The following is a 12,350-nucleotide window of genomic DNA, read 5'->3' as shown; positions in this document are numbered from 1 at the left end:
CCATGATTCAGTGAACTGCTAACTGTTTCAATTTAGGACTACGCTCATGGATTCACATCAACTAGAAGTCACCTTGAGATACGCTCGAGTTTTTTTTCTTATAACTAATTCGGTTAGGGTCATCACTATGTGATAAACAAAACCTGTCTTTTCCACTAACCGTAGAGAGATATTAAGGTCACCTTAGGGAGACTCTCACTTGAGACTGTTCCTTAATCGTGTCAGAGCCATCTAAATGGATTATATACTTATCAAGTATAGGTTTGTTCCTTGGACTTCAAGGTAGACTTGAGTCACCCCAAGAAGATGCACGAAGAATATTTAACCTGAGTCTGTTTTCAAGTCTCACCTACTACAACTCATGTCAAGGAAGTTACTCATGACCAATATATTGGCTACTTGCATGGAGAATAATATTTAATAAATTAATGTATGGCATGAAGTATAATACATCATAAAAACAATAATTATACACAAAGTACGAAGACAATATAATAAAGTTATAATACAAAATATGAGAGGGTAAACATGTAAGTAAATTCCCTCACCTGTTGTCAACAATCTAGATGCGAGTGCAATTCTTCACCTTCATCCATAAATAAACTCTTATTTTAATTTAATAATAACCAAAGTTGCTGAATTTAAAACTAATTAAATAATTAAAGTGTCAAGCTTAGAAGGTTGGGTTGGGCTATGGGCTAGTAGCAGCCCACACGTACTCAATAATTGGCTGGGCGTAAGCTCAAACTGAACAAGAAAATGAGTTAGGCTGCTAGTTGCAACCCAACTAGCCTTCAATTAATTGAGTTGGGCCGTCCAGACCCGAACCCAAACCTGAAATCCAAAAGGGTTGGATCAAGTCAAACCCAAGTCTGGTTGGGATTTCAGCCTTATGGTTTTGCTTCATAATTTTGTATCAGGCAAATATTTATGCTATGTACATGTTTTACTCTTGGTATTACAACTTTTAACTCTCTTTTCAAGAATCATGACTGTTGTTTGCAATAATCAGCCTTATGGTTTTGCTTCATAATTTTTTATCAGGCAAATATTTATGCTATGTACATGTTAAGCTATGTATTGCACATGGGTTGAAGTTTTGTTTGAGATGGAACAACATCGGGCAAAACTTATTAAAACTACCAAAATTCATTAGTTAAGGCTGAAACCGGCAAGATTGCTGGTTTTGAGTCTTTTGACCTTGATTTTGGATCACTATTATTTGAAACCAAATTGTTTCAATACAAATTTTCCTTTTTCTCTAGGGTCAAAAGTCAAAACCAAAAGCAAGATTTGAAATCATTGTACTGCATCCGGTACATATTGGGATCTTTAACTGAAGATGGTTTTATATATTATAGTAGGGGATCATTAGAAAGAGAAAACTATTAGTAGCTGAAAGGGATTTGGAGTATGTGACTTTAGAATTATTATGTGAGTGCATAAAATCTTGCTATCATTGAGTTTAGAGATTGGACTGTCAATAACTCAATATCTTTGATTATTACATAATCAACTCTGTATGATGAGGAGAAAGGCTTCTGTCTTTTTTGTTTTATAAAGGAGCTTATAGTCACCATTAACTTCTCAAAATTAGAAGAATCCCTTCAGCTGCTAGCCTGCTGCAACCTAGAGCATATGCAACCAATCTATATTATGGTAGGGGATCATTTAAAAGAGAAAAAATATTAGTAGCTGAAATGGATTTGGAGTATGTGACATTAGAATTATTATGTGAGTGCATAAAATCTTGCTACCATTGAGTTTAGTGATTGACTCTCAATAACTAGATATATTTGATTATTACATAATCAACTCTGTATGATGAGGAGAAAAGCTTCTGTCTTTTTTATTTTATTTTTATAAAAGAGATTATAGTCACCATTAACTTCTGGAAATTAGAAGAATTCCTTCAGCTGCTAGCCTGCTGCAACCTAGAGCATATGCAACCAATCTTTATTATAGTAGGAGATCATTAAAAAGAGAAAAATATTAGTAGCTGAAAGGGATTTGGAGTATGTGACATTAGAATTATTATGTGAGTGCATAAAATCTTGTTATCATTGAGTTTAGAGATTGAACTGTCAATAACTTAATATCTTTGATTATTACATAATCAACTCTCTATGATGAAAAGACAGGCTTCTGTCTTTTTTGTTTTATAAAAGAGCTTATAGTCACCATTAACTTCTCAAAATTAGAAGAATCCCTTCAGCTGCTAGCTTGCTGCAACCTAGAGCATATGTGATGCGGACATCACTGATAGGACTCGATGGCATGTGTACCAGTGCAGGAGGCGCCGACAGTTGATGACCCCTCCTATAAGGATTGGTTATGATTTTGATTTATTTAGAGTGTCTTTTGTTTATTTCCTATCTAGGTTATTTTTTGCTTAATTCCATTGTAGGTCTATATATAGACTCGTTATATTTTCTTTAGAGGTTAATAAAAATTTATGTGATTTTGCTCTCTAGAGAATTTTGGTGTGAAACCTTTTCTTAGGGTAGAGGTGTGAAACCCCATTCCTTTCTTTCTTATTTTCCTCTCCCATCTCTCTCCACTACGTTTTGCATCATTTTTTGGTCAGTAGACACTCCTTCGAAATAATGAAACCTAAGAAGAAAATGGTGGAAGCTCCTATCATGCGACTCCTCGATTTTACTAAAGTTTTTGAGGTTACTTGTGATACTTCTGGAGTTGGTATAGGAGGAATCCTGAGCCAAGAAGGTCATCCGATTGCCTACTTTAGTGAAAAGCCGAATGAAACTAGACAATGGTATACCACTTATGATAAGAAATTTTATGCTGTGTTTAATCTCTTCGCCACTAGAGACATTATTTGCTCCCTCAAGAATTCATAATATTCTCTAACCATGAAGCTCTTTGTTACCTTAACTCCGAAAAGAAGCTTAACGCTAAACACTACAGGTGAGTTGAATTTCTCCAGGACTATACGTACACCTTGCGACACAAGTCTGGAGCAGACAACAAAGCGGCTAATGCACTGAGTCGTCACATGATTCTTCTTTTAAGGATGAATGCATAAGTAATAGGGTTTGATAAAATCAAAACTGATTATGAATCATGTCCGAATTTTCATGAAGTTTATAATTTATTAAGCGATGGAGCGACTCAAAAAATAGATGGTTTTATCTTGCAGGATGGCTATCTATTTAAGTCTCGAAAGTTATGCATTCCCAGCACCTCGTGAAGGGAATTTTTAATTTGAGAATTGGATGCTGGGGGTTTAGCTGGACATTTTGGGCATGCGAAAACTATTGAAGCTATGGAACATTGATTTTTCTGGCCAAGCTTAAAGAGAAATGTTACGAGACTTGTTAGTCGATGTCATGTATGTCAACTCGCTAAGCAGCGAAAGCAAAATACGGGATTGTACATGCCTCTACATGTTCCTAATTGTTCTTGGCAAGATGTTAGTATGGACTTCGTACTTGGACTTTCAAAGACCATCCGAAAGCACGATTCCATTCTTGTGGTGGTGGATCGATTTTCAAAGATGGCCCACTTTATACCATGTTCTCAAACTTTTGACGCCTCTCGAGTTATTAAAATCTATTTTGATGAAATCGTTAAGCTGCATGGGCTACCAAAAACTATTGTATCAGAAAGGGATGTGAAATTCACTAGCTATTTTTAGAAAACCCTATGGCATAAGATGGGAACCAAGCTTCAATATTCAACTGCTTTCCACCCACAAATTGACGGGCAAACTGAAGTAGTCAATAGGAGTTTAGGTAACCTACTGAGAACTCTTGTCAGCGAGAATGTAAGAGACTGGGATAAAAAACTGCCAACTGCTGAATTTGCATATAATAATTCTATTAATAGATCAATAGGTCTAAATCCAACTGAGGTAGTATATGTTACAAACCTAGACAACCTATAGATCTCATTCCTATGTCCCATTATCATAGGTTGTCTGAGTTTGCATCTGCATTCGCATCACATATTTATGACTTGCATAAAGAAATCAGTAACAAAATTGCTCAAAATAATACTAATTATAAAATTCGAGCTGATCTAAGGAGATTCAAAAAATTTAATGTTGGAGACTTTGTGATGGTCCGGATACGTTCGGAACGGTTCCCACCTGGAACTGTCAAAAAGTTGCATGCACGAAGTGCTGGACCCTTTAAAATTCTCAAGAAAATTAATAATAATGCTTATGTTCTAGATCTCCCCAATAATTTCGCATCAATTCTACTTTTAATATTGAGGATCTAGTAGTTTATAAAAGTCCATATTTTACCCCAGATAACCCAATAGATACTGAGCCTATCAATGAGCCTGTTTATAAGAGATCCTCTTTACCTCAACTTCCCAATAATTTTACCTAACACAGCAGACGAAATTGATAAAATTTTAGATGATGAGATTATTTCAACTAGAGAAGGTGGAACCAACGGTATCTAGTACATTGGAAATGATGACCTACATCTGATGACACATGGCTTGATTGCCACGATTTAGGGGTGCATCACCCTGATACCTTAGAGCAGTATGAGAGCAGCAGAGCAGCACACTCGACGGAGTCGAATTCTCTTCCATTCGGGGAGAATGATGCAGACATCACTGATAGGACTCGATGGCGTGTCTACTAGCACGGAGGCGCCGACAGGTTGATGATCCCTCCTATAGGAATTTGGTTATGATTTTGATTTATTTAGGGTGCTTTTTGTTTATTTCCTATGTAGGGTGTTTTTTGCTTAATTCCATTGTAGGTCTATATATAGACCCGTTATATTTTCTTTGGAGGTTAATGAAGGTTTATGTGTGATTTTGCTCTCTAGAGAATTTTGGTATGAAACTGTTTCTTAGAGTGGAGGTATGAAACCCTATTCCTTTCTTTCTTATTTTCCTCTCCCATCTCTCTCCATCACGTTTTGCATCAATATGCAACCAATCTAAGGAATAGTAGAGCTTTTTAAGTTTCATCATTTTCTACATGAGGGTTGTGAGTGAAAGTATTATTTCTTTTACATTAGTAGCTTTTTTGAGCTTAGTGATATGCGAAAATCAAGATTTTCAACTCATATAATACATATTGTTATTAACTTATCATAACTAAAGGTCATCCGAAGTAAGCTATTTACTCGTTAAAAGTGGTTATTCTTCAATTTACAAGTCATACTTAAAATTGCATATATCCCCTTCTTTGTAGGCTGCCAATCACAAGGTCATATGTGTAGTTATAGCTTTAAGAGGTTATTCACACAAAGTAAAGGTTCAAATGCAATTTTAAATTTTGAGGATTACCAAATTTTAAAATTTAAATTTATTGTAGCCATTTATCCACAGTCTTCATCCTATAATTAATTATAACTAGTATTCTGTGTCATTCAAGATCCAACTAAATCTTGTCCTTCTCTGTTGATATTACATTCTGTTCTAGAGTTTGCTAATTTATAATTGACACCTTCCTAACTTCATAAAAAGTCAAAACATGATTTCCAGATATTTTATACACGGTGTTATCTAAATTCTTATTGTTTCATTGTTTTTCCCATAACTGTACTTCTTTTCATAGGATGGAATTTCTGTACAATAAAGGTTGTAGTTAATGAACATGGCAATAATCAGTATAAACCTTTGTTTGTCCTGACATATATGACAACTGCAGTTGTGAGCGTAGGAGCAGCACTGTTCTTGTTTCAACAACTGGCTGGTATAAATGCTGTTGTATACTATTCTACATCTGTATTTCGCAGTGCAGGAATAGCCTCTGATGTTGCAGCAAGTGCTCTTGTTGGGGCAGCAAATGTTCTTGGTGAGTATACTTTTGTATCTTATTCTACTTCTAGTAGTTCGAGTTTTTACTTTTCAACAATTTAGTTCTCCACGCATTCTTTATTTTGCACTGAATCTTGTACTGTTACAGGCACCGCAATTGCATCATCTCTGATGGACAAGAGAGGAAGGAAAAGCCTTCTCATCACAAGTTTTACTGGAATGGTAGGACTTTTTCTTTATCTATAATGTGTTAGCCATCATGATTGTTCTGTGTGGATGCTCTGAAAAAGTAACTTTTCCCCAGAATTATGGCTCGGCCACAGAACTACTAAAATATGAGATGGCTACAAAAGAATTGACAACTTTTTATATCGAGCTGTCAACCTGATAAGAAACTTTCTGCCAAATATGCAGCCAGAAAAATTAGATAATAAAGAGAACACCAGAAAACCTGATGGCCAGTTGGTAGATTGATCTATTTTCCTTAATTTCCTTAGTCATTGTGACATTGAATATTTTGATACATCTATCCAATAATCTTAGCAATGGTCAAGTAGGTGAGATTGTGCTTGTTATTTCCTTAGGACCTAGGCATCTCTAATGTTGGATAACCAATTGATCTAAAAACTCAACCTGTTAATACATATTGTACCTTTAGGATGCCCCCAAATATGTGGCCCTTATACACCGCACGTGGACAAGTGAAAGACATTAAGATGTGAGGCCCTCACACTGCACAAGGATAGATAATAAAAAATAGGGATTAAATATGGCTAAACAAGATTTGAATTCTAAACCTCTAGAAAATTGACTCAAAAGTTTTAGTTGTTAAGGTAACAAATCAACAATCCATATCATACTTTTAAGATCTAAGCACAATGATCCAATGCAATTGGGACTGAAAGTATGGACATGGACATTAGGACAACAAAACCCTATTATTAGGTTGTTCAATAGAAAAGGAGATCCTTAGCAGTGCAATGCAATGTATCGTTTACAATATAGAACTAATGAAAATCATTAAAACCTGATAAGAGTTTGGAAGTGTGCAGTTATCAATCAAACAAGATATCTACAACTAGATAATAGCCTAAATAAAAAGGGATAAAAGCAAGCTCTTAAATGCCATCAGGATGGGGTTTGCTAGTGGCCTATAGGCATGGTAATGCTGTTCATGCATAGTGCCATGCTGACATGCATATGTTGTATGGCCTAACAGTGCTACTTTCTTGTATCCTGCTGGAAGGATATGTGCTTTTGTGACACTTGAGTCTTTTGATACAGGTGCACACGATGACACGACTAAAAAGAAATAATTGCAGGATAATTTGCATTTAGCATCCTATCTTTTCACGTATTTGCAGTTTACATCCTGCATTTTCAACATTTGTAAATCACACTGTTTTACCAAATATTTACAGAATACATCTTGTCGTTAAAGCCATTAACTAAACTTAATAAACTCCTAGTTTAAGGTAACTAAAATAAGAACACTACCAAGGTACCCTTATCCAACCTAAATTCACTTTCGCATCATGAAACTCGTCTCCTCTACAACTTAAAACACAATAATTATTAATCAATGAAATATCAAACACATAGAATCCAAGCTAACAAGCCAGGAGCAAATACGTTGTAGATTAGGTGCTAATAAAATCTATGGAGGAAACGTGTTAGAGCTGTAATGGGTTTATCTCTTTCCTTTTGATACATGTTTCAATAGATATGTATCAGCTTGGGAGAGCTATAGAAGAAGAAAAATAAACGAAGAATGGGGAAAATAAAGTCGCATTTAGGATCAACATTGAATAAAGTTATATAAGAGTAAACATGTCATATTACTACTGCTTATGCTACTTGCATGTGACATTTTGACTGAAAAATATAATGGAAACCTAATGGAAAGGGCATTTGAGATATTTTCAATAGTTCAGGGACGTTATGTAGAAAAGTGTGATAGTCTGGGGGGTCTAAATGTAATTATCACTATATATATTATATAAACTATGTCACGACCTAAAATTGGAATCATGACCGGCTATGTACCTCAATACACTTGAGATACATGAAGCCTTAACTAAATTTTTTTTCTTTGAGTCCCAAAATAACAAGAATTCAATTATGAACAGCTAACTCCAATAAATATAATCCAATAATAAAGAAACACTAATGTCATTGATAATGTGTCACCAATCAAACTAAAATAACAGATGGTTTAGAATAAAATGTCTAGTACAACTAACAGACAAAATAGTAAAATCCTTAGTGGAGGTGGGGTCTCGGTGCATCTCGCTCAGTCGTTACATGGATTAGCACTTGAAATATTAGAAGAGAAAACCCATGAGTCAACAACTATAGCTTAGAGAGTGGAATCTACTCAAAAGCCAAATAATTCCGAATTCATAACTTTAAATAAATACAAGTCGAATAATATAAACGAGAATCTTACTAAGCTTGCTTATGATAACAATAATAATGTCATGTCTCAACTTGAGACCGTGCTTGAGGATCCATATCAACTGCAAGTCACCTCTAGATGCACTTGAGTCTTTTTCTTATAGTTAATTCAGTTAGGGTCACCAGAAGGTGTCACTATGTGATAAACTCATCCTATCTTTTTTACTAACTATAGAGAAGGATTAGAGTCACCTCAGGGAGATTGCTAATCTAGCCTGAGACTGTTCTCTAAGCGCGCCAGAATCACCTAAATGGATAATATGTTGATCAGGTATAAATCTGTTGTATAAATCTGTTCTCTGTGCTAGTTTCTAATCGTATCAGGGTCACCTAAATGGATTATATGCTGATTAGGAATAAGTTTGTCCTTTGGATTTCAAGGTAGTCTTGAGTCATCATAGGGAGATACACGAAAAATATCTAGTTTGTGTTTGTTCTCAAAGTCCTAACATGTATTAATTATGTTTTTTCACTAATATTTTCGATCATATAAATGATTATATGTACTAAGTATAACAATATAGTGGGCCTTATATTTTGCACACATAACATAATAATGCATAAAAAAATATAATAATGTATTTGCACACTGAATTATACGTGATCTGATAAAAAGCACAAAATGCAAGACAAATATGTAAGTGAACCCACTCGTGTCTAGGTGAAGCGACTGAAATCTCTAGTACATGGGTTAAAAAAAATCACCACATTTAATAATAAATAAATAATATATTTCAATTTAACTAATATCATGATTTCTAAAATTTAAAACTAATTAAATTATTTAAATGAGCTTGTTTAGGCCCAAATGGTTGGGCTGGGCTGTGGCAGCCCACCAAAACCCAGTAAATAGTTTGGGCTTAGGGCTCAAACTCACTATTATTCGTGGGCTGGGCTACAGTTGGCCTATAGCCCACCCAAAAATCCATTTAAATGGATTGGGCTTAAGGCCCAATCCCACTAATTTAAATAGGTCAGGTTGGGTCTTTTGGATCTGAAATCCAAATCCGAACCTTAACAAAAATGGTTTGGCTCTGGTCGAGCCCTAGCCCATCCTGCTTCCTTGAAGGGATCGACAACCAGAGGAAAAAGAGGGGGAGAGAGACCGGTGATCACTGTTGTCGGAGGTCCATCGATGGTACCCGGCGGTTCCTCACCACCACAACCTCATGCTCGAAAAGAGAGGTCGGATAGATCGTCGACGATCGGAAGTCAACTTCATGGCTGACGGCGATTCGAGCCATGAGGGCTCCAAAGGAAGTACCCATGGCATAAGGCTGACGATATGAAGCTTCCGGAGTAGGAGCGGTAGCAGCCCAAAGCCACTGGTTGGCGAGCTTCCTCGACCCACAAATGCCCAAATAATTAGGTAAATCTCTTCTAGCCTATTTAATTTTTAATTAATTTTGAGAGGTGGGAGAGCACACACCGACGAGTCGAGTTGCGATGTCTGATTGATTTGACGTGCTGATCTGAGGACACGGCTCCGACGAGAAATAGAAGATGAAGATGGGAGAAAAGGGAGGGAGGGGGGGGGGGGGGTTCGGCGTGAGTCCTCCCCCAATTTAGGTTAAGGTTTGATTTATAGGGTAAATCCCGATTTCAATTAGGATTCAGCCGATGATTTCGCAGCCTCCTCTTCCTCGTCGCAACATGGGTGAGAGAAGGAGAAGGGATCACACGCATTGCGTGTGAGCCCTTTCTTTTTTTTTCTTCTTTTGTTTTATTTTTTATTTTTTTTTCTGGTTCTCACAGACTACTTTTACTGTTTACATTTGATTCCATGAATTGTTATGTCACAACATTTTCTTTGCCATATATAAGAAAAGTAGTGAGGTATACACCATGGTAACTTGCTAGAAGCCATATAGAGCCACCTGTAGTTTTGCTTGTGTTAAATTATATGCTTTCCAGTTTCCATCTTTATTTCTATTTTTCTTTCTTAATAAATCTTTGCTATATTTCATCCTATAATTTCCTAACATAATTCTTGAAGGCTTCTTCCATGTTGCTCCTTTCCTTGTCCTTCACTTGGAAGGCTCTGGCCCCTTATTCAGGAACTCTTGCAGTAGTTGGCACTGTACTGTAAGTAGTGGTTCTTAGTACAGCTTATTAGTCTCTCTCTCTTGTGGTTTGTTTCTCAAGGTCTTTGAACTCACTTGCTATTTTATAACCTTTTACAGGTATGTTCTGTCTTTTTCACTGGGAGCTGGCCCTGTACCAGCTCTTCTGCTTCCTGAAATATTTGCCTCCAGAATCAGAGCAAAGGCTGTCGCTTTGTCTCTAGGCATGCACTGGGTAAGTTCATAGTTTTGAAGTTGTCAAGCTTATCTGAAGATAAGCAATTATTATTTAAACTATCCTTTTCCACCATTTTCCGTTAAGTTTTCTGAAATACTTGGTTTTTAATATATTATTACAATTGGCATCTTTTTCTTACAATCTTTTGTGAATATTTGACGGAAATACATCACCTTGGTACTCAGAGGAAAAAAATCTGCATCTCGTAAAAGCACCTTAATACTTGAGTAGGCTGGGGAGAAGGTTTATTCCTCACACTAGTGAGGCATAGCATTGTTTATCTTGAGAAATTTTGTGATTCTATTTCACTATGTAGAATATTGACAAACCAAAAGAATGGTGTTATCAAATTGATGCGCAAATTTGAGACTTTTTCTCAGTTTTCCTATATTTCATGTTCCCCAGCTTTCAAAATGTCTTAGTGCTAACTTGATGATCTCTTAATGTTTTCTGGCCCAAACTGATTGATTTTCTGGAGGCGGTGGAGTATAAATGTTGAGTTTTGGATATTATAGAACATTTTGTTTTTGTTTTTTTTTTCATATATACCCTTTGAAATTTCATTATTTGCTTGTATGCCCATCTAAAGTTAATATTTACATGTGTACCCTCAAAACACAGTTTTTTGCTTCTATACCTTTTAAAATCCTTATTTTTAGATACTCCTTGGAGTTAACTAACCATTAAATTTAAATAATTTAATTATAAAAAATAAAAAATATTTTTATTGTAGTTAAGGGTATTTTTATCTTTTTTCTATTAAATTATTGAAAGTTAATTGGAAAAGTAATCGGGATGATATCTATGTAAATAACATGTTTTGAGGAGTATATATGTAAATATTAATTTTAGAGAGATATACAAGCAGACATGAGAGTTTTTAAGGGTATACACGCAAGAAAAAAAATTCTTTTGTCTTTCAATTACTAATGGAGAATGAAGGCTTGAGCTTAACCTTGGTCTTTTATACAGGTATCCAATTTTGTCATTGGCCTCTACTTTTTGAGCGTTGTGAATAAGTATGGAATCAGCACGGTCTATCTAGGATTTGCAACTGTCTGCCTTCTTGCTGTTCTGTATATAGCTGGCAACGTGGTGGAGACGAAGGGCCGATCCCTAGAAGAAATTGAGCGAGCACTTAACCCTGCTATTTGATCGGCTTCTCAGCGCATGCAAGTTCTGCTTGTGGAGGAGTGCAATCAACAGCAGAACTTTGATCGGAAAACCGTGAATAAGTGGAATTCTGATGTTTCTATGGTGTTAATCTGAGTCGAATAAAAACCCAATCTGATGGAGACTTGAATTTTGGTGAAGTGGCTAATACCTCAGAGACTATAGCAATTCTTACATAGGATTTCTGGATGAGGGTTGAAGACATGTTGCCAGTGCCAGCAACATTTTGTAAGTTATAAAGGTACTTCGCCTCTGAACTTTTTACAATTAGATGTCAGCAGTTGTGCAAACATCATTTTTGCTTGAGAAAGTATTTGCTCTACTCGAACTGAAGAAAACAAATGAAACTAGTGCTTCATGTATAACTGACCTCACGCTTGTCGGGTGCAACCATTTTTGATGGTCTGAAATGATTTTGGAGGTTAGATACGTCCTGACCTAGGATTGATGAGTTCAAGGATCTCCTTGGAGCAACAAGTTATACTTGAAGCATTAGCTCCTCACCTATCCAGGGAGTTCAGTTAACTTCTATACTACCTGCTCTATGCTCATTTTGTAAACATGCATAAGAGAGCTAACTTATAACGATTGAAGTTATTATATTTTTTGGTTATAAATCAGTATAATAGTATAATTATTATAATTTATGTGATATAAAAGTAGAGATA

General features: G+C 35.8%; 1 protein-coding gene across 3 annotated transcripts in view; it reads left to right on the top strand.

Moving 5' to 3' along the window:
* LOC140781721 (plastidic glucose transporter 4) overlaps nucleotides 1-12,047 on the top strand; it is a 34,677-nt gene extending 22,630 nt beyond the window's left edge. For all 3 annotated transcript variants that reach the window (XM_073127859.1, XM_073127860.1, XM_073127861.1), the window contains exons 10-14: nucleotides 5,642-5,788; nucleotides 5,900-5,973; nucleotides 10,205-10,293; nucleotides 10,392-10,506; nucleotides 11,482-12,047. In XM_073127859.1, coding sequence (XP_072983960.1) covers nucleotides 5,642-5,788; nucleotides 5,900-5,973; nucleotides 10,205-10,293; nucleotides 10,392-10,506; nucleotides 11,482-11,664 — 608 coding nt within the window. In that variant the 3' untranslated portion in view covers nucleotides 11,665-12,047. The remainder of the gene's footprint in view (nucleotides 1-5,641; nucleotides 5,789-5,899; nucleotides 5,974-10,204; nucleotides 10,294-10,391; nucleotides 10,507-11,481) is intronic.
* Nucleotides 12,048-12,350: the final 303 nt, after the last annotated feature.

Source organism: Typha latifolia, chromosome 2 (assembly GCF_019914945.1).
Source record: "Typha latifolia isolate L0001 chromosome 2, TyphaL0001v2, whole genome shotgun sequence".
NCBI classification, from domain to species: Eukaryota; Viridiplantae; Streptophyta; class Magnoliopsida; order Poales; family Typhaceae; genus Typha; species Typha latifolia.
Note: the sequence above shows the minus strand (reverse complement) of the source record. Positions and strands in the feature narration are given on the sequence as shown.